Source organism: Arachis hypogaea, chromosome 14 (assembly GCF_003086295.3).
Source record: "Arachis hypogaea cultivar Tifrunner chromosome 14, arahy.Tifrunner.gnm2.J5K5, whole genome shotgun sequence".
NCBI classification, from domain to species: Eukaryota; Viridiplantae; Streptophyta; class Magnoliopsida; order Fabales; family Fabaceae; genus Arachis; species Arachis hypogaea.
This window is the reverse complement of record NC_092049.1, coordinates 130,226,597-130,252,450: the sequence shown is the minus strand read 5'-3', so window position 1 is coordinate 130,252,450 and position 25,854 is coordinate 130,226,597. Positions and strand designations below refer to the sequence as shown.

Below are 25,854 nucleotides of genomic sequence, written 5' to 3'. Positions count from 1 at the left end.
GTTCTTTTTTAATCCTAAGAAGAGAGTAAAAATGAGTTTTTAGATAATAGGTTATCGAAATTGATTGATATTCTAATTGATTTTACCTAACATGACTAACAGAGTAAATTAAACTAAAATCAATTATAGCTGTACGGTTAATTTTTTTTCAAACGAATCAAGTTTTAAATATAATTACTTCGTCTCATACAAAGAAACTTATAAATACATGTAATAGTTTCATTACATGTAAATAAAAGAATTTTGTAATGCCTTATTCAAACATAATCTAATGGTCTCGGGCATTGTAATTCACCATTTATGTTATGAGTTCTGACAGTGAAATAATAAATCATTAGTGAGTATAAAAATAAGTGAAACAGAGGAAGTAGTAATAAAATAGACACTAGTAAAAATCTTTGAGACATAAACAAATAAAAGGTGTACCACTATCACTGATCACGCGTCTTCAGTATTCATCATTGCCCTCTCAACTTTGTGTCTCCTTCATCACTACCCAGCAGCTTCCGCTGACTTTTCTTTCTCTCTTCACAAAGAGTTTCTTAATTGATGTTATTAATTAACTGTTTAGTGTTAATAACCACAACTCTTGTTCAGCACATACATACACTTCTTCAAACTTCAAACATATGGCGTCCGCCTCTTCTTCCACTTCAATCCCACTACCACCACCATCAAGATCATGCACCTATCACGTGTTCTTGAGTTTCAGAGGGAAAGACACTCGCACAGGTTTCACTGGCCATCTCTATGCGGCCCTCAATAGGAAAGGAATCACAACCTACAAAGATGACCAAAACCTTCGCAAAGGCGATGTTATTTCAAAAGAACTCCTCAAAGCAATTGAAGAGTCGATGTTTGCAGTTATTGTTTTCTCACCGGACTACGCTTCCTCCAGTTGGTGCTTGGATGAGCTCCAAAAAATCATGGAGTGCAACAACAAGGTGGGACAACAGATCGTGCCCGTGTTCTACGATGTGGAGCCTTGTGATGTGAGGCACCAAATAGGAACCTTTCATGAAGCTTTCAAGAAACACGAACAGAGATATAACCGTGAGAAGATCAAAAGATGGAGAGATGCGCTAACAGAAGTTGCTGCTCATTCTGGTTGGACCTCCAAAAATCAGTAAGCTAACTAGTCATTGACTTATTACTCTTGTTATTACTACAATTTATCTGCTATACATGTTCAAACTTTTAGTTCTATATCCCTGTAAACAAAACTGCAATCATTATAGGTACCATTTTTAACAAATAACATAGATCTGCTTGTTAAAATTGCTCCAGTAAATGGCATAATTAAAATGTTTCACTAAAAATTTTTTAAGATCGATAAGAGATATTACTCTTAATATTATATAATATTATTATTATTTTATAATACTACATTTTAAATATTTTTCTAAACCAAATAGAGTGCAAATTTTAAACAACGATGGTAACAGTATACTACTAAAAATTAGCCACAATGTTTAAATTTTTTGTACAAACATATCAATTTTTAATTGAAAAATAAAAGTAAATTATAACAAATTATATTCTGGTTCCTATGATTTTTTTTTGTCAAAATAGATTTAAACCATATCTACCCTACATTCATAGTTTAGACTTTAGAGTAATACATTAATTGAATCAACAACAAACAACAACAACAAAGCTTTGTCCCACTAAGTGGGGTCGGCTACATGAATCAAACGACGCCATTGTGCTCTGTCATGTATCATGTCTACAGAGAGACCGTTTACATGTAGATTTCGTTTGACCACCTCATGGATGGTCTTCTTAGGTCTTCCTCTACCTTTCGCCCTTTGTCCATCTTCCATCTCATCCACCCTCCTGACTGGATGTTCTATCGGTCTTCTTCTCACATGTCCAAACCACCTGAGACGCGATTCAACCATCTTTTCCACAATGGGTGCTACTCCAACTCTCTCCCTTATATCTTCATTCTTTATTTTATCCAATCGCGTATGACCACTCATCCATCTCAACATCTTCATCTCTGCCACACTCAGCTTATGTTCGTGCTCCCCTTTAGCCGCCCAACACTCCGTACCATACAGCATAACCGGTCTTATAGTGGTGCGATAGAATTTACCTTTAAGTTTTAAAGGCACTTTTTTGTCGCATATAAAACCAGATGCACTCTGCCATTTTGACCAATCTGCTTGGATCCTATGATTTACATCCTGTTCAATCTCTCCATTATCCTATATGATGCACCCAAGATACTTAAAACTTTTAACTTTTCGCAGGATGTTTTCTCCAATCTTCACCTCTATATTGGGGTTTTCCCTTCTCAGACTGAACTTACATTCCATATATTCCGTCTTGCTACGGCTTATGCGCAGACCATACACTTCTAGAGCTTCTCTCCATAACTCCAACTTCTTATTTAGGTCTTCCCTTGACTCTCCCATAAGGACGATATCATCGGCAAAAAGCATGCACCATGACACAGGCTCTTGGATGTGCTCTGTGAGTACTTCCAAGACTAATGTGAAAAGGTATGTACTTGAGGATGATCCCTGGTGTAATCCTATACCAATAGGGAATTTCTCTATCACACCACCTTGAGTCTTCACACTAGTTGTGGCCCCATCATACATGTCTTTAATTGCCCGAATATATGCGATCCTTACTCTCCTCTTTTCTAAAACCTTCCATAAGACCTCCCTTGGTACCCTATCATACGCTTTTTCCAAATCAATAAACACCATATGTAGATCCCTTTTATTACTACGATACTTCTCCATCATCCTTCTTAATAGGTATATCGCTTCAGTGCTAGATCTGCCTGGTATAAATCCAAATTGGTTCTCTGTTACTTGTGTCTCTTTTCTCAACCTCCGTTCTATCACCCTTTCCCATAACTTCATAGTATGACTCATAAGCTTAATTCCTCTATAGTTTCCGCAACTTTGTATATCCCCCTTATTCTTGTAGATAGGTACCAAGGTACTCTTTCTCCAGTCATCAGGCATCTTCTTTGACCTTAAAATCTCATTAAAAAACATGGTTAACCAGTTGATGCATTTTTCTCCAAGACCCTTCCAAACCTCAATCGGGATATTATCAGGTCCTACTGTCCTGCCATTTTTCATCTGCTTTAGAGCCTCTTTTACCTCGAAGTCTCGAATCCTTCGATAGTAGTCAAAGTTTTGATCTTCTTCCCTTGTGCATAATCGACCAAGGCTCGGAAGAGTCTTCTGTCCCTCATTAAATAACTCGTAGAAATAGCTCTTCCACCTTTCATTAATCTTCTCCTCTTGATCCAATACCTTTCCATCCTTATCCTTTATGCACTTAACCTGATCCAAATCTCTCGTTCTTCTTTCCCGACTCTTTGCGATTCTATATATACATTTTTCTCCTTCTTTCGTGCCCAAAGACTGGTAGAGACCCTCATATGCTCTTGTTCTTGCTTCACTTACAGCCACTTTTGTCTCTTTCTTAGCCGCCTTATATTTTTCCCAATTATCTGCATTGCGGCATAAAGACCACTCTTTAAAGCATTCCCTTTTTGTCTTTATCTTTTCTTGTATACTCGCATTCCACCACCAGGACTCCTTGTCTCTTGGTCCTATTCCTTTAGATTCACCAAAACTTTCTTTTGCTGTTCTTCTAATAACTTCTGCCATCTCCCTCCACATCTCTTCCGCGCTTCCATTCCCATCCCACTTTGCCTCTTCTCCTACCCGTCTTAGAAAGCTTCTTTGTTCCTCACCTTTCATCCGCCACCACCTTGTCCTTGGGTTCTTCGTATGATGTCTTTTCTTCAACTTTTGCTCAACGCGAAAATCCATGATGAGCACCCTATGTTGTGTTGTCAAACTCTCTCCCGGGATAATTTTACAGTTAATGCAAAATTTTCGGTCAACTCTCCTCAACAAGAAGAAGTCGATTTGAGAGCTTGTCATGCCACTCTTATAGGTTATAAGATGTTCGTCTCTCTTTTTAAAACATGTATTTGCGATGAGAAGATCAAAGGTCGAGGAAAAGTCCAAAATAGTTTTACCCTCGGCATTGATCACCCCGAAACCATGGCCTCCGTGAATACTCCCATATCCAGTCACTTCTCTCCCAACATGGCCATTTAAATCTCCTCCTAAGAAAATCTTATCTCCCAAAGGTATGCCTTGAACCAAACTCTCTAGATCCTCCCAAAACCTTATCTTGTGTTGTTCGTCCGAACCCACTTGCGGTGCATAGGCGCTAACCACATGGAAAGCACCTCCCTCCACCACAAGTTTGATAGAGATGATCCGATCTCCCACCCTCTTGACATCCACTACGTCCTTCTTCCACTGCTTATCTACAATTATTCCAACCCCATTCTTATTCTTCACCTTTCCTGTATACCAAAGTTTGAAACCAGAAGTATCCAACTCCCTAGCCTTTGCACCAACCCATTTCGTTTCTTGTAGGCACATAATGTTAATCTTCCTCCTTGTCATGGTGTCCACCACCTCCATGGACTTTCCTGTTAGAGTGCCTATGTTCCATGTCCCAAATCTCAACCTTCTGTCGCTTCGACCTTTACCTTTTACTTTGTGAACTAGCTTATTTACCCTCGTCCGTTCACGAAAACGCGAGAACCCTTGCTCATTTAACACTACATCCGGGCACCGATGCAGCGGCTCTTGCTTTGACACCGTACTCGAGCCATACGGCGCGTTGCTTCCGGGCAACGACCTAGCTTTAGCGCAATAATGTCTTTGATTCATGTTATGGGGGTTCGGCTATATTTTTATGTTGGTTGCCGAAGACCTAACACAACCCTCCTCCTTTATCCGGGCTTGGGACCAGCTATGTACCGCAAGTGTAACATAGGCGGAGTTTAATACATTAATTGAATCAATTTCTAAAAAAATTTTAGTTGAATATTTTAGTCCTTAGAAAAAAATTTTATTATCAAATTAGGTTTTTGATTTTTTTCATTCAGTTAAACAAATCAATCTTTAGTGGATCTTTCTTAGAAAAAATAAATATTTGAATTAAAATTTATAGTAATATATGGAATAATTTCTTTTCTTCTTCAATGTAGATACAATTGAACAAGCCAACGAACTATAGTTCAAATAGTATAATCTCTCTATTCACTTAAAAATCGCATATTCGAGTCTGTTTGTTTTTAGTAAAAAAAAAAAATCACAATATGAACGAATTATTATAAATTTTAATTCAAATATAATCATGGAATAATAATTATATATGGTTATTTTAATCTACCATAATTTTCTTCTTGAATTACATATGAAATAAAGCTCTCGAAATTAGCTAATAATAAAATAATATGATAACACCATGGAGGCATGGAATCAATCACAATAGAATGATATTGACAATGAATGCTAAAAATGCAACGTAATATCCCAAATTTGTCCTAAAAAAAAATTGTCAGAAAAATTTAATTCTCAGCAAATTTTAACCATTAAACCAGTCTCTAACTTTATATTTTATTAGACATAATCATCGTCTTAAATTTTGATAAAAAAATTAGACAAATCAATGCATATTGTTATTTAATAATAAAAAAAATGATCCCTAAAAATTTTTTAAATTCTAAGATGAGTTCTTCCATACAAATAAATGATCTTATGTGAGAATTGATTTGTTTATCGGAATAAAAATTTAGAGACTAATTTAGTAATTAAAATTTGTTAAAAATTAAAATGTCAAACTACAAAATTTTTAAAAACTAATTTGGAGTATTTCTCAAAAATATATATTGTATTATCCTTTTTTGTTTCTTAATAGGCATAAATAGATATCAAGAGTCATTAATTTTTTATGATGATTTATATAACCAAAAATACTTTGGTATAATACGGTTTGTTAGTATGTCACCTAACTAATAATAACTAGAATAAGACTCGGAAAAAGAACTAAATTAATTATACTATATAAAATAAATTTAAAAGTATTATATTGTTTATAAATTAGTTAGATAATATATGGATTAATATTAAATTTTTATACTTATTTGTAAAAATATTTATAATTTATATATAATTTAATATAATTATTTTAAACCAAAAGAAAATATATAACAACAAAAGTTTTGTAAAGTTGGCTACTTTCTTAAATATTGTCTTATGTGTGTTTTCTAATAATTTTATATAATAGAAGAATTTTTTATATACTATTTTTTTTTTTAAAATTAGGAGTGAGACTCGAATTCGAAATCTCTAAGCAAGGAGGAAAGACTATGTCATTTAAGCTATATCTCGTTGGCTTCTTATATACTATTATACTTTATCATAAAAAATTTAAATATAATTAAGACTAAGAAAATATAAGTTTTTTTTTTTTCATTTATTGTGTGAATATTTTCCATAAACAATCATTCAGATTTTGAAAAACAAATTTTATTTGTTTATTGATATTTTCGAGTTAATGGTATTGTATAGTGTAATTTTGAAGTTTTTTTTTAGTGTATTTGGATTTTGGAGATAATTAAAAAAAAACAATTGAAAATAAAAATATAAAAAATGTAGAACATTATAAATATACTTTAAAGGTAATGACCAAATTAGTACCCGAAAGATTCAAACGCTGACATTTTAGTACCTGACTATTGTTATTGACAAAATAGTACCTGAATGTTTTAAAAATTTGTCAAGCGTGTCCTGGTGCTTGCCGGACCATGACTCCGGCGAGTAAGATGCTTACGTGTTCACCGGTTTTTGCTGACAAGAGAAATTTATTTTGAGTTGGAATTTATAATTAAAAATATTATTCCAAACCCTAATCCCTCCCCCTCCCTCATCGTAACCCCCTTTCCCTTTCCCTTTCCCTTTCCCTTTTCCTCTCCATCGCACTCCATCGCAGCTCCTTCCCTCTCCCTCCCTCTCATATCATATCATCTCATTTCATCTCATTTCTGTAATAAAAAAGAACAACAATCTAATATCTCAAAATTCCATCCTTTCAAAGCAACTACAAAGCAAAACTTTCGATTCTCTCTCTCAGATCAGAGAAGAACAGGACGAGAATATGAAGAAGAAGAAGAAGAAGCTACAATTTCTGAACATCCCATAAATCTGTTACCTTTTCTTCCTCTTCGCCTTCTCTCTCCTCTCTACTGCCGCCGCCATCTTTACCGTCACTTCCCTCTATACCAACAAAGTTGTCTCCTTTTCCTCCACCATCTCTGCAATCCCCAAAATCTTCAAGCGTTTGTTCATCACTTACCTCTGAGTCACGCTTTTGATGTTTATATGTAACTGTCTTCAGGATTTTCTTGGTTTTATTTATTATAGCAATTGATACACAGAACTCGTTTATGCAGTTTTTCACGGTTATTGTGGGTGTGTTGGTCATTATGAATTTAGTAGAATTGTTGGTGCAGAATATTTTTTACTGTTTGCAAAAGTTACCATCACCAAGGGATTGATAAGAGTGCTTTACATGATCATCTTGGTAAGAAATTTGGGGGGTTTGTAGGTGGATTTTTTCTTTTTCTATTTTTTTTAATGTAATTGATGGAATATTGTAATACATTTAGAAAGAAATATAAATGGTATTGGTAGATTGTAATTTGAATTGTGATATTGTGTTCATTTGTGCATGCTTCTATCTGTGCCTTTATATGATCTGCGATAGGAGGGAGAGGGAAGGGAGCAACGATGGAGAGGGAAAGGGAAGGGGGCTGCGATGGGGAGAGAAAGGAAAGGGAAGAGTGTGTTGGGGGCTGCAATGGGGATGGAGGGGGAGGGGAGGGGGGCTAGGTTGGGTAGGGGAGGGCTGCGATGGGGAGGGAGATGGAGGAGGAGTCTGCATTGGGGAGGGAGAGCTTAGGATTTGAGGGGTGGTTTGCCATGTCACCAAAATACGGTGGCCATGTCAGCATTGTGTTTGTCAGAGATTTGCTCTGGCGAATTCGGGGATACGCTTGTCAAATTTTAAAATTTTTTAGAGACTATTTTGTCAATAACAAAAGTCGGGTACCAAAATGTTAGCATTTGAATCTTTCGGGTACTAATTTAGTCATTACCTCTATACTTTATTAATAATGATATATTAGAATATATCCATAATAAACAAATATTGTTGTGTTATTATGCACTTTAAATATTTGTAACTAAAAATTGTTATTAATATAGTTTTAATATAGATATTAATTATATTTAATCGTTACTTCTTAATTTAATGGAATAATAATAGGTATTAAATTTAATTACTTTTGTATTATTACTATATAGAATTTCTAATTTTTATTTTGCAAAATTGTAAAATTACCATGTATACAAAATTGCTGATGATGCGGCACAATCATAGAAACCAATATGTCATAAAGTCATTTTATAATAGATTTGTATCAATTTTATATAATAAAAATTAGATTCAATGAATCAAGTATCAAATTAAATTAAATTTATAAAAAGCTATATCAAATGAATAAATTACCTGGAAAATATATATAGCTTATTATTTCAAATAAATTTTGTAAAAGAAAATTGTTTTTGTAAACTTCAGTTGTTTTGTTTTGCGTCTTCCTTTATCTTATTACAAAATTTCTTTTTTATAATAAAAGAAGTTGCTATATTACAAAGAAATTCTCTTTCCCTGAACAGGGACGAAGCAGTACTTGTGGAAAATATTGCTCAACATATATTTGAAATATTGATTCCTAAGTTGCCATCTTCAATGAAGAATCTTGTGGGGATTAATTCAAGAGTGGAACAAGTGATTACTCTCATAGGCCTTGGATTGAATGATGTTCGCTTTATAGGCATATGGGGAATGGGCGGCATGGGTAAGACCACTATTGCTAGAGTTGTCTTTGAAACCATTCGAAGTAGATTTGAAGTTACTTGCTTTCTTGCCGATGTAAGGGAGCAATGTGAGAAAAAAGATATTACTGACATACAAAAGCAACTTCTTGATCAAATGAATATAAGTTCAAATGCTGTTTATAACAAGTATGAGGGGAGGAAAATAATTCAAAACTCTTTACGTCTCAAAAAGGTACTTCTTGTTGTTGATGATGTAAATCATGAAAAACAATTAGAGGATTTGGCTGGGGAGCAAGATTGGTTTGGTCCTGGGAGCAGAATAATAATTACAACTAGAGACGTAGAGGTGCTAAAGGGACCAGAGGTGCATGAAACTTATAAGGTTGAAGGGTTAGTGAAAAGTGAAGCCCTTAACCTCTTTTGTCTGAAAGCCTTTAAACAGGAGGAGCCTACAGAAGGGTTTTTGGATTTGTCTGAAGAAGTGGTCAAGTACAGTGGTGGTCTTCCATTGGCACTTAAAGTATTGGGTTCCTATCTTTATGGTAGACCTACTATTGCGGTTTGGTATAGTGCTATTGAAAGAATAAAGAAGTCTTCACATTCTGAAATTATTGATGTATTGAAAATAAGCTATGAGGGTTTAGAAGATACAGAAAAGGATATTTTTCTAGATATTGCTTGTTTCTTTAAAGGATATGAGAAAAATTATGTAACAGAGAAATTAAAAAGATGTGGTCATGATGCTGAAATCGGTATTGATATTTTGATTAATAGATCATTGATCACTATTGACGAATATGATGATGATGATTATTATTGGTTGGGGATGCATGATCTGCTTGAAGAAATGGGCAAACAAATTGTAGTTCAGGAATCTCCGAATGATGCTTGTAACCGTAGCAGATTGTGGTGTTTGGAGGATCTTGAATTTGTACTTACTCAAAAGGAGGTGAGTGTCGTTTTTTCTCAACTATAGGATGCATAGAATTAAAATAAGGATTTGACAATGTCTTTGATATTATATCTAGATAACTAAAAACTATTTTTTCGTTTTTGTGGTTATCTCAATCAGTATAGTTTTTTCATTGGTTTTTTTAATTGTTTATTTATTTATTTACATGTATGTATAGAAAACTAAAGCTGCTCATGGCATCGTTCTACGTAAGGAGTATAGCGAGACTGAAGTGAATCAGAGAGATTTATCTTTGTCAAAAATGTGCCAGTTAAAGCTTCTCATTTTAGATGGCGTGAGAGCTCCCATTCTCAGCGATATTCCTTGTACATTAAAGGTATTTCGCTGGTTTAGTTGTCCACTGAAAACTCTGCCCCTTACAGATCATCAACGCTATGAGCTTGTTGAAATTGATCTGTCTTGTAGCGAAATTGTAGAGTTATGGGATGGAAAGAAGGTAGACCTTTTCATCAACAGTTCTATCAAATTTTATTACATAAACATTTCCAGCATAAATATTAACCATGTGATATTTTTTTTTTATGTTTTTTCAGATTCTAGAAAAGTTAGAGCACTTGGATCTGTCAAAGTGCATGCAGCTGAAGCAAACGCCAGATCTTTCTGGGGCTCCCAATCTTAAAACACTTAATCTTTCGGCATGCGTGGAGCTGGATTATATTCACCAGTCTCTCGCACACCACAAGAGGCTTGTTGAATTGGATTTAAGCGAATGTGGAAGTCTTGAAACACTTGGAGATAAATTGGAGATGAGTTCACTCGAGATACTAAATCTAACCTGGTGCAGTAGTTTGAGAAGACTGCCAGATCTTTCAGGGGCTCCCAATCTTAAAAAACTTAATCTTCGGGAATGCAAGATGCTGGATTATATTCACCCGTCTCTCGCACACCACAAGAGGCTTGTTGAATTGAATTTAAGGGGATGTGATAGACTTAAAACACTTGGAGATAAATTGGAGATGAGTTCACTCGAAAAACTATATCTAGAGTGGTGCACTAGTTTGAGAAGACTGCCAGATCTTTCTGGGGCTCCCAATCTTAAAAAACTTAATCTTTGGAAATGCAAGAAGCTGAATTATATTCACCCGTCTCTCGCACACCACGAGAGGATTGTTGAATTGGATTTACGTGAATGTTGGAGTCTTGAAACACTTGGAGATAAATTGGAGATGAGTTCACTCGAGAAACTAGATCTAAGCTGGTGCAGTAGTTTGAGAAGACTGCCAGAATTTGGGGAATGCATGAAACAGTTATGGATTCTTATTCTGATACGTACAGGTATAGAAGAGCTACCCCCAACGCTTGGAAATTTGGCTGGCGTGTCTGAGTTGAACTTAAGTGGATGCGACAAGATTACTGGTCTTCTCTTATCACTTGGATGTTTCGTTGGCCTTAAAAAGTTGGTGTTAGGTGGTCTTCCAGATAAAACTGATGGGTTAGAGTCTCTCACAGTCAGAGCTGATTATGACAATTGTGACAGCTCATCTTTGAGTAGCCTGACCCTTTCCTCCGATATTGGCTCATCTAGAGAAGAGGCGACCCTTTCCTATGATATTGTCCACTTAGCATCGTTGACGGAATTGGATTTATCTCAGAACTGGTTTTTAAGAGTTCCAATAAGTATCCATCAACTTCCCAGACTTACATGTCTGAAATTACGGGGTTGCTCCGAATTGGAGGTTTTACCAGAGCTTCCATCAAGTCTAAGAAAATTAGACGCACAGGGGTGTGATTCACTGGATGCATCGAATGTTGATGATGTTATATCAAAGGCGTGTTGTGGCTTTGCAGAATCAGCTAGCCAAGATCGTGAAGACTTCTTGCAAATGTTGATCCCTAGGAAGGAAATTCCAGCATGGTTTGAGCATCAGGAAGAAGATGACGGAGTATCAGTCTCATTCCCGCAGAATTGCACTTCAATTGAAACCATCGCACTTGCTCTCTGTTTCCTAATTGAAATTGAAGAAGATGCTGACGAAAAAATGCTATCGGTGATCTGCAATGGTAAAGAATTCATCAACGAGAGTTTAGACGTGTTCGATGGTTCAGATAATTTGTTCATTGTGTGCGTGAAGGGTTACTATTTTAGTAAGCTGTTATGCCAACACAATCGCTTCCAATTGTTATATCGAGATAATGACTATCTTGATATCCGAGTACAGAGATGTGGAGCACGTTGGGTGACTAAGCAAGACGTTGAAGGTTTCAAGAAAACAAAATCAAAAACTGGGAAAAGGAAAGCAAGTCTTGAACTGAACATGGACATGATCCCACATTCTTCAACTTCTAGGAATAAGATGCTTGTGGTTGCCCCTCCACTATATGAACAAGGGGAAGAGCGAGCCACCACAGCGGAGGGCCCTATCCACCATTTGGCATCTCGCAAAAGCTCTGACCCACCTCCCTTTGCATCCCAGTTCTCATAGCTCATGACACACCTTTCTCAATATATTACATCTATCATTGCCAAGCTAAATGGTTCCCCAGATCTGAAGCTTTTGACACAGCTCATTGCATCCATCTAGATAAAAATGTAAATCTTTTTAATATCAATATTGCTATTTGAACTTTGCATTTTAGTTTGTAATTCTTTTTCTTTCTATTTTTAGGAAAAATAATATGTTGGTTTCTGATAGAGGAGAGTTTATGTTATCTGATTACTGGGAATGTGTTTTTGTGTTAAATTGCGTGTTTCAAATTGTGAATATGGAAGAAGATGGGTGGGGACGAATATGAATTGAGCATTTGGGGATTGTATTTGAATTCATGCGTGAGGGCTTGCTTTTTTTTGAATGTCTTGGGACAAATATTTTAATATTGGTTTCATGTGTAAATTGCTCCAATGAGGTTACAATAATTTTTTTTACTGGGTTCGAGGATTTTTAAGAAGATGGTGCTTGAGATTGAGAATGGTTTGAATTTTTCGTTGCTGCAGCATAGAACTTGTCTGACAACCCAGATTGAGATTCATTAAAGAGGGAAAAAGAAAATCTGCAGGCCACGGAGGGTACCAATGTCAACTTAGTTGCCATTCTTGTAAGTTTCAGAGTTGTTTTGATCTGCAATTAGTGATAAAGAATAACCTATATGTTGTCTAGTTCTGTGGGTTATGACTTTGATCACTAATGTTTGATTGCCATATGAATCAAAGGTTAATGGGTATTGCATTATGTTTCTTGTTTTATACAGTATCTTGGGGATTTGATAAATCAGTACTGTTTAATTTATCTGTTAGACATGGTAATCGATGCATCATCCCTTAGAGAACATATAGAATGTGCAAAGCTTATCACCTTTACATTCTCTGATTGACCAATGATAACTTCAATGATGAATGTCGCCGAGATCTCGGGTTTTAAACTTTAAACTTTTGATTCAGCCCCAGGAACAGGTCAGCCAAGGTGAACCTGAAGATTTTTCTGATTATCATTTTTTTCATGCCAAAATATAATTCCCCTTCAACTGAAACCATTGCACTTGCTCTTTCTTTCCTATTTGATGTTGACAAAGACTCGGAAGAACAGCCTTCGATGATCTGCAATGGTAAAGAATTCATCAACGGGAGTTTATTGAACATGTCGCATGGAGGAGATAATTTATGCATTATCTGCGTGAACCGTTACTATTTTAGTCACTTGTTATGCCAACACAATCGCTTTCAAATGCTATTTCCCAGTAATTATGAAATCCGAGTAAAGAGATTTGGAGCACGTTGGGTGACTAAGCAAGACATTCAAGATTTCAAGAAAAGAAAATCCCAAACAGGGAAAACAAAAGAAACTCTTGAACTGAACATGGACATCATTTCACATTCTTCATCTTCTAGGAATAAGATGCTCGTGGTTGACCCTCCAATGTATGAAGAAGAGGAAGAGCATGATTGCCAAGCTTAGATCTCTTCAGCTAAATGGTTCCTCATATTTGAAGCTTTTGACACAGCTCACTGCATCCATTCAACTTCCATTTGAACCCAGAAAGAAATGTAAATCTTGAGTTTATTTGAAGTTTGTATTTTAGTTTTAATTCTTTTTCAAATTGCGGATATGAGAAAAAAGAGGGATAGGTTGGGGAGGAATATGAATTGAGCATTTGGAGGTTGTATTTGAGTGTGATGGCTTTTCTACCTTTTTTTTTTCTTTTCTCCTTGAATATCTTGAGGACAAAATTTAATCTTTGGTTTCATGTGTAAATTGTTACAATGGGGTTATAGGGACTTTTTAATTGGGTTGGAGGGTTTTTAGGTAGATAGCTTGAGATTGACAATGTTTTGAATTTTATGTTGCTGCGGCAACGAGTGAGACTTGGCAAGCATGACGTGACAGATTCAGATTCATTAGAGAGTGAAGGAGAAAATCTGCAGCCCATGGTAAGTACCAATGTCAAATTAGTTGCCATTCTTTTATGTTTCCAGTTGTTTCGATCTGCGATTATTGATAAAGAATTACCTATATGCTGTCGGGTTCTGCGGTCTATGTCTTTGATGTACCTCATAGAACTTTGAATACTGTTTGATAAACAACTAATTTTTAATCACACATTATTTGAAGTTCTTACTTGATAAACCTTTAATATGCTGATTCGTTTCTTAAAACAACTGCATGTTTTCAATTTGCAGACATCTTTTCTTTCCAAAAAAGGTCCAGCTTTCAAAGAAAAGAATACACATTGGACAAAAGCAACTCTCTGTGCCCAGATACCTTTATATCTTCCATTTTTCAACCAAGTTCATCTTGAATTGTATCAAAGGATTTGCAGTGTAGGAACCTTTCTAGTTTTGATTTTGTATCCTCCTTTAATTTGAAAACTTCTAATCTTATTGTTGTTGAAAATGAATTGTGATCTTAATATTGATGTAAGATTTTTTCCCTCTTATAATCATGGTATGAAGGATAAAAAATTAAAATTTTCATTTTGTGAAATTACTAAAAGATATGTTAATGTTGATCTCGTAATCATAGATTGAATGTACCATGCATGCTGTACACTTCAATATTAAGTTACTGGTAAATTGCAAACTTGGATAGGTATCTCATAAAGTAGAGATTTGAACAACATATTTTTCTGAAGGTAAGATACATAGATTGAAAAGGCATGGATTTATTAGGAAATTTTGTTGCTTCAAGCTAATATATGTAATTAATTATGCTCTATAAAGTTTCATGGCATTGGAGGAATCATTGTATTTCTCCTCCACTGCTGTAACTTCTTTTATAAATAAAAATCTCGTGACATGTTGAGGAAAATGATATATAAATTTAAAATATGTATGATGAAGTTTTATGAAGGATTAATGCAGATAATTATTAACTCAAGTGCTGAAACAATTTATAATCTGTTGCAAGAACTTTGATAGTTAAGTGTTTGACATGAACAAAAGAGCTGAGATAATGGATTTATGTGAGACAAATATATTTGAAGATGATGTGATCGATGAAGTGATCAACTTTGGGAGAGAAGAAAGGTATGGCCCTTTTCCAAAAGCTAAATTTAATTTTGTTAGGAGAATAACTCTTGAAAGCTAATAACATTTTCACATTTTTTAAATATTTTTTAATATAGATATTAGCATTGTACGACATGATATAATGTCTCTTTTCTTTATACGCATTATGCATTATAATAATAATATTATGTGCATTGATTAAAGAATTGAGGGAATGATCTTTCGGTAAGGGAAGATGACCTCCAAAGACAAGATAATCGAGATGATCCTTCGGTGAGGGAATGTGATCGAATTGAGATAATCCTTCGATAAGGGAAGGTGATCGGCAAACTTTCGAGAATGAACCTTTGGTAAGGGAAGGTGACTCCCATCAATTTGATAATAATATATCTTTGTTGTCATAACTTCCTTCTTGTGTATGTCTAAATAATCTTGATTGTAAATTGAACTGAGGGAATGATCTTTCGGTAAGGGAAGGTGACCCCCAAAAACAAGGTATCGATATGATCCTCCGGTAAGGGAAGGTGATCGATCGAGATGATCTTTCGATAAGGGAAAGTGATCGCCAAAACGTTTGGGATAAGAACCTTCGGCAAGGGAAGGGGACTCCCACTTTTTATACCGGTTTGAACTCAATACCTTCCATAAAAGTTACGAGAAAAAGTAATGAAAAGTACAATAAAAAGTGTGATCATGATTGTTCTTCTGTTATCTTTTTTTATTTATGATTATGTTTATTATTTCATTCAAAAATCCTTCCTTTATCCAAAGTTCTTTTTTGTATGATGTAGGATATTGTTCAAAATCTTTATTTTATTCAGATCTATTCTGTTTGACTTATATACTATTCTTTTCTTATTTATTATTTATTTTGCCTTGCTTTATGGCCTATGAGGACATAAAATCAAAGTTTATGAGTTTGCATTTTATATGTTTTAACGCTATAGGCGTTTTGTATGCGTCATACATGTCATACCATAAGTAGATAAGAAGCATCTAAAAGTCACAACACTCCGACTAACAAAGACTTTTGAAATACTAATTGAACAACATTGCATCATCACTATTTTTATTTTAAAACTCGGAGTGGCTGGGAATGGATACGATGACACCATATAGATAAACTATTGAGAAACTTTTGTTTCTCACCCCTCTCTCCGTACCATCTTCAGGAACGATGCACTACAAAGCAATACACTGCTCAGTTGAGGTGAAAAGACAAGTGCACTATTAGGAGCAAGCTATCGAGAACGTAAATACAAAACATTAAGCGTTTACCTTAAGAAGGAAGAATATGCGATTGTTTTAGCCATAGTTATACAAATTAAGAGAATTAGGATTTTCTGTGCGTCTTATTTTATTTTTATTGAGTGATTGATTGTAATTATGATATTTCTTTTTATGATTATTTGGTATGAGTAAAGCTTGTCATTGTTGTGCCTTCATAGTTTAGCACGCCCGTTTTTCATGTTAGTATTTTCAAATCCACTTATATTTTTCAACTAGTAACTTTTCTAATACAAACTAGTTATTCAATGTTTTTATATATAAATTATTTTATATAAATATTTCATATTTGTTTTAAAAAAAATTCGCAAGATTTTGAATATCAACTACTAAATATAATCCAAATAAAGCCTAACTCAGTTTAAAAGCATTAGGGTGTTACAGACTGGAAGTACTTGAGATATTTTGCTTAGTGGGTGTATCTGCATAAGACAGAGAAACGCTGACACACGTCTTCTGTTTGGCTGTTGAGACACACAATTTTGAAGGACACGCTGGTATACAGATGGACACAAATTACATGTATTCAGTATACCTTCAATAAGTTGAGACACAAAAATTAATATTGAGACACTGATTATTTTGACAATTTTACCCTTGTTTTATTTCTATATTTTTATTTTTGTCATCTCCTCTCACCCATCTTCAGATCTCTTCATCTCTTCTCCCTTCCCTTCTCCTCTCCATCTCAACTTCCGTCTATTCTCTCTTCTCTCTTCATGGCCAATCAAGCAGAATTTCTTCTCTTCTCCCTTCTCCTACCCATTTCAACTTCTGTTTCTTCTTTCTTCATGGCCAACCAACCTCCTCTACTGAAGTGCCTCTGCCATTGTCACTGCCTCACTTCCTCCTTATACTTTCCAGATTGCATCTCTGTCTTCTTCCTTCTTCTAAATCTCCAGATCTGCGATTTGTATCTCTGCCATGTCGCAATCGAACCTGTATCATCGACCCATCGTGCCTCCATCTTCATCTCTGTTCATCCTTCTATTTGTCTTTTTCTGGATTTTTTTTCCTAAAATAAAATTCTATTTTTTCTTTGTTTTTTATTATTAATCTGTGTTAGAAAAAAATTATAGTCTGAATACTATGAATAATTTATTTCCATTGGCTTCTACGCATTGAAATATCTCACCCTCCAATTAATTTTTTTAACAACTTAAAATTGACACAAGAGATTCAAAATGAGAATCATGCCAATTAATTACTTGTTATTTGATTAAGAAGATATGTATTGAATTTGTTGTTGAAATTTCTGAAATTTTTGTTATTTGAATAATTTTTTGTTATGAATGGAAATGGAAGAAAAGAATCACTGCAGCCGTTGATGAAAAAGTATAAACAGTGATGATGGGGTAAAGTTAGATAACGAAGGTATTATTGACTTTTTAAAATTTTATGTGTTTTATGTATGTTCTTTGCCAAAACATAAAACATATATACATATATTTTGTATCTATATCTATATAGTCTATGTCTCTGTGTCTATGTCTTATGTTATACACTAAACAAACAGAACATAATATACTACTAACTAACTCATTAACCACTTGTAATGTTAATAATCCCAATACTCTCAATAATTAATAATTACATAAACTTAAATTTCATTATTCGAATAGTGATTGCTATGTTATTATAATGCACTAAATTTGTGCTAATGCAGAGTAATGAGATGTGTTGTTAAAGTAATGTTAGAATCTATATTAATTATTATTAAATTATTTCTAAATATTCAGTCTAACAATATTTATATTCTAGATATTCAAGTTTATCCTTTAGAACAGAGTGTTAAAGATAATTTATGTGTTTATCTCTAAATTTTAAGAAAATATTAGAGTAAGCAAGCAAATTACCATTACCAAAAAAAAATTTAATTATTTTATTGGTTTTTATAATTTTATTAAATTTTTAATTAAAGTCTTATATTTTTTAATTAAGTTTTTATATTATTTTTAATTTTATAATTAGGTCATTTTTATATCAAAATTGTTAAAATTAACAAAATATTTTTCTCAAAATATATGTGGTCAAAAATCTAGTTAGATTTTTAATTATGAATACCTATATTCAATTAACTTTAATACTTTTTACAAAAAAAGAATGACCTAATCATAAAATTTAAAACAATATAAGAATCTAATTGAAAGGAAAAAAAATATAGGAATTTAATTAAAAAATTAATAAAACTATAAAGATTAATAAAATAATTAATAAACAAAAAATAAATATGGAGTAAATATTTATTTTAATCTCAGACTATTTGCCTAAAAGACAAAAAAAATTTTAAATAAATGATTAGAAACTGAAAAAAAATATTTACTCCTAAATATATTACTTAATATAGTTACCCAAAAAAAAATTTACTTGATATACAATTCTTGACATTATTGAATGAGTCAAGTAAAAACTTGGCCTTGTAATATGACATAACACAGTTGGCCCATTTGTGTCTTGGCATTACAAGGCAAAGCATAAACTAATAAATCAAACATCAAATATTATCACTTTGTTCATCATATGCTTCTTGTATTATGGTGCATCCATTTAAGCCACTTTCATTTTCACATCCTACCCAAATACCCATCATGCTCTTCTTGGCCACACCAATGTCCAATGGTCAATATTTGTCTTCTTTGATGTTTATTCCTTTTTTTTAAGGTCCCTTTACTTGTTGTATTTTAATTTGTTCTTTGGAGTAATCTTTAATTTGTCCAAACCCTATTCACCTGGTCCCCCTTTCATCATCTCTATACACATGATGTTCTTAGGTTAATCCCCCTTTTATATATATCTTTCTTTTCTTGTGGTCAACAGTGTTGAAACTATTACATCAGAGGAAATTTCCACACATCTTGGGTAGGCCAAGTTTCAAAATCACAACAACATCTTCACAAGTGTTCTGTCCCCCTTTTGCTTGCTTTATAACTTAATCATGTTATGCAATAATATATAATAGTGTAAATGTATAAAATTATATATTAATAACTTGTGGCTATGCTATATACACACCTTATTATATGATTTATTACATACTTTTCAAGGCTCAATTTTATCGAAATGGAACCTATATGTGTGTTTTTCTTGGATATGGAAGCATGGGGGACTAGACGTATATGTGGGGCAGTTTTTTTGTCAGTTTCACAGGGAAAAACTCGGACCGTGCGTTTTTTTTGTTTATAAATTTTGTATGTCAAATCGCACGGTCCGATTTATACACGAAGGAGATATAAAATTTGGGGTGCTGTAAATCGGACCCTCCGTGTTACCTTAACGTGAGTTTTTAATATGTAAAGTAGTACAAGTCGCATGGTCCGAGTTCCAAACTTTGATTTTGAAAAGAACTCGGACCCTCCGTTTTGAGTGCAAAGGGAAATTGTCTGAAAAGCAGAAATCACAGGGTCCGAGTTGTTATCCCTGACACCACAAACATGTTAAGCACACCCCTCCCCCATAATGAAGTCCAGCACGTACCATAGGACCATATGTAAATTAAAAAGCGTACTTTTCAATATATACAATGGATAAAAACAGTCTTAACTATTTAATTTATAATTATATATAGTTGATCTAAAAAAGATAAGAGTATTTTTAATTTTTTATCTATAAACCATAAAAGATACATAATAACAAATCTAATAAATATCCAAAACCTTTTCGAATATTATTTATCAAGTGAAATTGGTAATTGATTTTTTTTTTTTTTTTTGGGTTTGGTTTCCAAATGATAATATAATATATATTCTGACACAGTGTTGTAGTTGCCAAAGGAATTTTTTCTTCTGATAGTTTTCTTAGGCCATGATTCAATATATACTAAAGTATTTCAATTATCTAATATGCAAAGTTTGTATCTTAACTTTCATATTTATCTTTTGGAACAACTAACTAATAACACAGCTTTCTTTTTTCCTTACAATGAAACATTTGAATTTCTTTAATTTATTGAAAACATGGCAAAAGAAACTAATAAGAATCTTTATGATTACATAAGGCGTCATTCCTTTCCATCATTTTATGGAAGTAAGTATTTAAAGAACAAGTTTTTACTCCAATATATAAATGTAATACTTTCTTAAAGAAAAAACAAATAAAAAAGTCGTCTTCTTTTTTTTCCAACAGAATTTCATTGATTAGATCTTAAAGACTCAACCTTATTAAATATACATCAATTTATTAATAATAAATCCTCAAATAGATTTCTAAAAAATATTTACTAAAAAATTATTCAAATTATATTGGTCATTTTATTATTAAAAAAAAAACTAATTTGTTTAATAATAATATTTTTTAAACGTATTATCTAAACACATTTAGACGCATTCTTCAAATGCTGACACAACCGATCATCAGTTCGTTAAATAAGGTTAGATAAATAGTATGTACTATTATTTATTAATATGTAAAATATTTATATAATAAAAAAATAGTTAATTTGTACTGTAATATCAATAAATATCAAAGTATTAATATAGAATATAATTGATCTAAAAACATTATATTTTATACATGTATTGTGTTTATAGTAGCTACAATCCTAATCGAATTTTTAAAATCTTTGATGTTATGATTTTAAATCCATCAATAATTCTACAATATCTTCTCTACTAAATCAGACAATTTAATGATTTAATAAGTCTTGTTGCAATTTAATGTTCTACACGTTTAATTTACACTTACAATTTTATATTAAATATTTTTTCTACTATAATTGTCTCCTCGCTCGTGTCTTACAAAATAAGTAACAGGTTCTTTAATTGAAATGTTTCGTCTTCCTGTACGTAATTTTATCTAAAACTATTATAAGTAATGTTATATGATTAATAAATATTATATCATTTTTAATTAATATTTAATTAATAATAATTTATATTTATATTTATTAAAATTTATACATATAAATTAGTACAGTTTATATTTATATATTTTAAAATTTTTATATATAAATTAATAAAATTTATTTATTAAAAATAATTTAATATTTATTTTAATTAAATAATAATTAAAAATACTAAAAATGGTGGTGCAAAAGTTTCTCAAACATCATTATACACGCCTTAGAAATGTTTTAAATTGATGAGTGTGAGAATTCATTTGTAGGTCCACCATGGTAGACCCATAGTGATGAAAATTGAAAACATTCTAAAGCCAAGGGGTTGCCTCTTAGTTGACTTGAGTCAACACGGTCAGACCAATATATTTGAAACTCTATCTTCTCATGATCTCATAAAAAAGCAGCCACTAATGCTGAAAACCAAACTACAAATGTTAAAATATTACAAAAACAAATGTCATATATAATCAACTAAATAATCCGAACAATAATAATGTTAATAATTAATTAAGCAATAAGCTAGTGGTTCATGAACACAACCAACCAATCTTCCCTAGCACAGAACGGTGCCTATACAACAAAACATGTCTTTAAAATAAAACATGTTGGCTTTATATTATACTACGTACTATCTCATCATCACTTTCCTATAGTTATAATCATTTGATGAACAAGACACCAAAAAAAAAAAAAAAATCATTTGATGAAACATAATATATAGTATTTTCTGGAAGTGACATAAACACGTATAAGAGACATGAACTTAATATTTTATTTTTCTCCATAATCATCGTTCGTGCTGTTTAGTAATAAATAATTATGAATCTATGACCATTTAGAATAATGGATGATAATAATTAAATAATTACTATTTAATTTAGATTTAGATACGCACTAGGCTTCCACGCTCTTTCCTTAGTGAAGCACATGGAGCTTGCGTGCAATATTAATATTAACACAAGTTCTGTGAAAGATAGAGTAAGGCCACAACATGTTACCAAACCAAAAATGCAAAAAGCAAACCTAGTCATCACGGTAACATTAATACAGCACGTAGTATAACATGACTTTTCAACTTAGATTGTTCAAAATTAAATATACCATGTTATTGGAATTTGGATCTTCTCGTGGCACGATTAGATTTTGTGGTTAAAACTAGAGCAGAAAATTGCGTGTGTTGTAGGATTGTCGAAAACATGCATGGTCCCCATAATAAGATATTGACTTCTTTTCCTAGTGTGAAATACGGTTTTGACCATGGAGCTTGAAAGAATATTTGATAAAAAATAAATAAATAAAAAAAAATTTGATAGTCCAACAAGAAATCTCATACTTATAAAATAGGACATTAAAAAGAAAAATTACAGTTATTAAGTTGTGGGTGCAATTATATTATGCATAGCTAATAATATTTAGGAGATAATAAAAAATAATTTAAATAATTTAAAATTATATTATTTATTAATTATGATTAAAATAACTGTATAAATTTTTATATAATAAATATATAATTATAAATATTATATAACTAAAATTATAATATTAAATTAAATAAAATAATACAGTATCTCTCTAGTAATAATATAACTCTGAAGAGAACAATAATTTCAAAAGAATTAGGAGGGGAGCGGTGGGGTGGTTTTGGTGGTTTAAGAGATATTTACTGGTCTTGTCTCTTTTCGGTTAAATTGTTTATTTTGGAAAACCACAATTCTTTTAAATTACGTAAAGATTTTTAGAAGTTCGCTTTATGCTGAATCGTTCAATTAAAGTAACATTCAAACCAAGCAATTGAGCTGTGTATTATACTTTAGTTTTGCACTTTTGCTGTTTTGCATTTAATACAAACTAATATTTTCTCGCAATAATATTACGGAATAGTTTATTTATTTATTGTTAATGTTTGAAAGTAAAACATATTTCATCAACATTTAAAATAAGATAACACTTAGTGATGTAAAATGAAATGTTTTATAATATAATAATATATAATGAAAATAAAAGGTTCATTATATACATTTCTAGTTTTAAAATATTTTTATATATGGATAAAATAAATTTATTTTTATATACTAACAATATAAAAACTTTAAACAGATATTTAATCAATTGTATCTGATTATATTAATAAAGTAACTAAATTTAAAATTATTATTTAAAAAATGATCAAAATATATAAATTCAATTAAATAATTGTATAAAATTTTTTATATTATTAATACATTAAAATTAACTCTAAATTTAAATCTTCTTAATTAAAAATAAATTACTTACTATCTTAACTAATTTTATATGTATTATTAATAAAGACTCATATGCAATTATTAATGATTAGATCATTTAATTAAATTATTATTTAATAATTTTTAATTATTAATTTTATATAAAAATAAAAGACAACTGTATATGAATGTTTAGTGTTATTATTACTACACAATGTGATAAATACAATATGGCTTAATATAAATGAAACCTATTTAAAATAGAGTAAAAAGGAATAAAAAGAAACTCTAAAAAAAAAAAGAGTGCCGTCCAAAAAATACCAACCTCTCAACCTACCTAATCTTCCATTGGTCATTGTCCCCTCCTTCCTTCGTCACACCATCTTATCACCATTATATACCTTTCTCACCTTCCTCACTTCTCTCCAATTTACAACACAACCTTCTCTCTCTCTCTCTCTCTACACAATGGGGTTCCCCGTAGGCTACACGGAAGTCCTCGTCCCAAACATCTTCCTCCGCCTCCTCACCTTCCTCGCCGCCCTCCGAAACCTCGTACTCTCCCTCTTCCGCCTCCTCGGCCTCTCCGAACTCCTCGACACTACCACCACCGACCCCTACCCTCTCTCTTGGACCCAGGCCCACCAGGCCCAATTCCGGCCCACCACCACCACCACCACAACCACCATCCCTTCCCTCTCCGCTATCCTCATCCGCGAATTCCTCCCCGTCATGAAATTCAGCGACCTAGCCGGCGCCGGAGATTTCATTCCGGCCACGACGGAGAACGGATGCGCTGTTTGCTTGAGCGAATTCTCCGGGGAAGACGAGATCAGGTGTATGGCGAACTGCAGACACGTGTTCCATCGCGGTTGCGTGGACCGTTGGATGGACCACGATCAAAGGACTTGCCCTCTCTGTAGGACTCCTTTCGTTCCCGATCACAAGGTGAACGAGTACAACCAACGCCTCTGGGAAGCTTCTGGAGTAGCGGAATTCTACGCAGATTAAAAATGTGATCTGCATAGAACTCCTACTCCCTTCGCCGATCTGAATCGCCGACACTGTAAACTAGTGTCGGCATCTCAGATCGAATTAGTAGAGATCCGATACCAATCTAAAAATAGAAACAAACTCCTCCTTCCTTCTCCACTCTCATTACTTTCCTCTTTTAAAAAAAATGATTTATTCATTTTTTTCTCTTATGATATTTACTATCTAGATTAGATTTTTTGGATGTAGGTAGAACTTGGTAGTTGGAGAAGCTAGTGAAATTTGTATATAGTTAAAAACAAAAATTGATGAAATAAAATGTAAGTGATACGAGAAATTGACAAGCTTTTGTATCAATTGTATACACTCTGCTTTTCAAGTTTTTGTTTGGATTCTGTTGTTAATTTACTATTTTGGGAGCTCCTACTAGATTAGCATACTTGGTTTAATTAACTTTTAACATTGTGTAATTAATCTGCAGCCACATTTTGATTTCATTACTTTATAATACAAACCGAGACGTGTTGTTCTGGGTGAGATGAGAATGGAAAAATGTGGGAATCGAATCTTATTAATTATTATAGCAAGTTGTCAATTAATTATGCTGATAATTAATTTTCTAGTGCATTTTCCTTGGATAACCAAAAATACAAAATAAAAGATTAAAAAAGTTCTGGCAATTAACCAATTTTACTTTGTGAAGCTAGGTGAAATTAAATGTGTTTGTTGTTACTTGTAGTAGTACTACTATTCTAGTGTTAATAGTATTTTCACTATTGTGATGATAGAGTTATCATTATTGACAAGAGGAAAAAATTGCTCATATGACGATGGATTAATAGTAAAATATTACTAAATTGCTTCTTTTTTCCCCTGCGTGGATAATTCATAATTGGTTTTTCTTTTTCCCCCTCTTATGGACACATGCATCTCTAGCTAAAATTGCGGCAACTTACATGGTAGTTTAATGTTGATTGTGGGGGACTGGATCCAATGATCATTCATTGTAGTTTCTGGAAGTATCTTCAATAAGATTAGCTTTTATGGCATATGACAAGGAGGAACAGTATGTTCAGTACTTTGTAAATTTTTTAGTTAGCTGGAGGTGATTTGAACAGTGTTCTACCCCAATGGGGAAAGTCAATAATTGCTTTTTGTAACTGTATCTTAACTGTAGACTAATAGTTCACTTCAAACTTCAAAGTGACTTTAGAACTACTCAAACTAGTAACATTTTTCAAAAGCTGTTCTTTTTTTTTTTATTATTATTATTTCTATATGATTTGAAGTAATTATATTTTGATATATGTCTTGCTTTGTAAAGATATATTTGTTATTGCTTTCCTAGTAAAATTTTCTTCTTT

The 25,854-nt window shown here is 32.7% G+C and overlaps 2 protein-coding genes across 9 annotated transcripts; both read left to right on the top strand.

The window, feature by feature from the left end:
• Nucleotides 1–278: 278 nt before the first annotated feature.
• LOC112744160 (TMV resistance protein N) lies at nt 279–14,562 on the top strand. Of its 8 annotated transcripts, XR_011871367.1 has the most exons (7): nt 279–1,126; nt 8,580–9,690; nt 9,872–10,150; nt 10,248–12,244; nt 12,647–12,747; nt 13,222–14,077; nt 14,327–14,562. XR_011871367.1 is itself a non-coding variant. In XM_072214993.1 (4 exons), the coding sequence occupies exons 1-4, from the start codon at nt 630–632 to the stop codon at nt 12,135–12,137; spliced, it is 3,657 nt and encodes a 1,218-aa protein (XP_072071094.1). In that variant the 5' UTR covers nt 279–629; the 3' UTR covers nt 12,138–12,395. The 8 variants fall into 8 exon arrangements, 2 of the variants coding, with proteins under 2 accessions (XP_072071094.1, XP_025649470.1); XR_003172682.3 differs by lacking the exon at nt 14,327–14,562 and having other exon boundaries at nt 13,091–13,813; XR_011871368.1 differs by lacking the exons at nt 13,222–14,077; nt 14,327–14,562 and adding an exon at nt 12,901–13,078.
• Nucleotides 14,563–23,769: 9,207 nt separating this feature from the next.
• Nucleotides 23,770–24,869, top strand: LOC112744159 (brassinosteroid-responsive RING protein 1). The gene has a single exon (XM_025793683.3). The coding sequence runs from the start codon at nt 23,966–23,968 to the stop codon at nt 24,506–24,508; it is 543 nt and encodes a 180-aa protein (XP_025649468.1). The 5' UTR covers nt 23,770–23,965; the 3' UTR covers nt 24,509–24,869.
• Nucleotides 24,870–25,854: the final 985 nt, after the last annotated feature.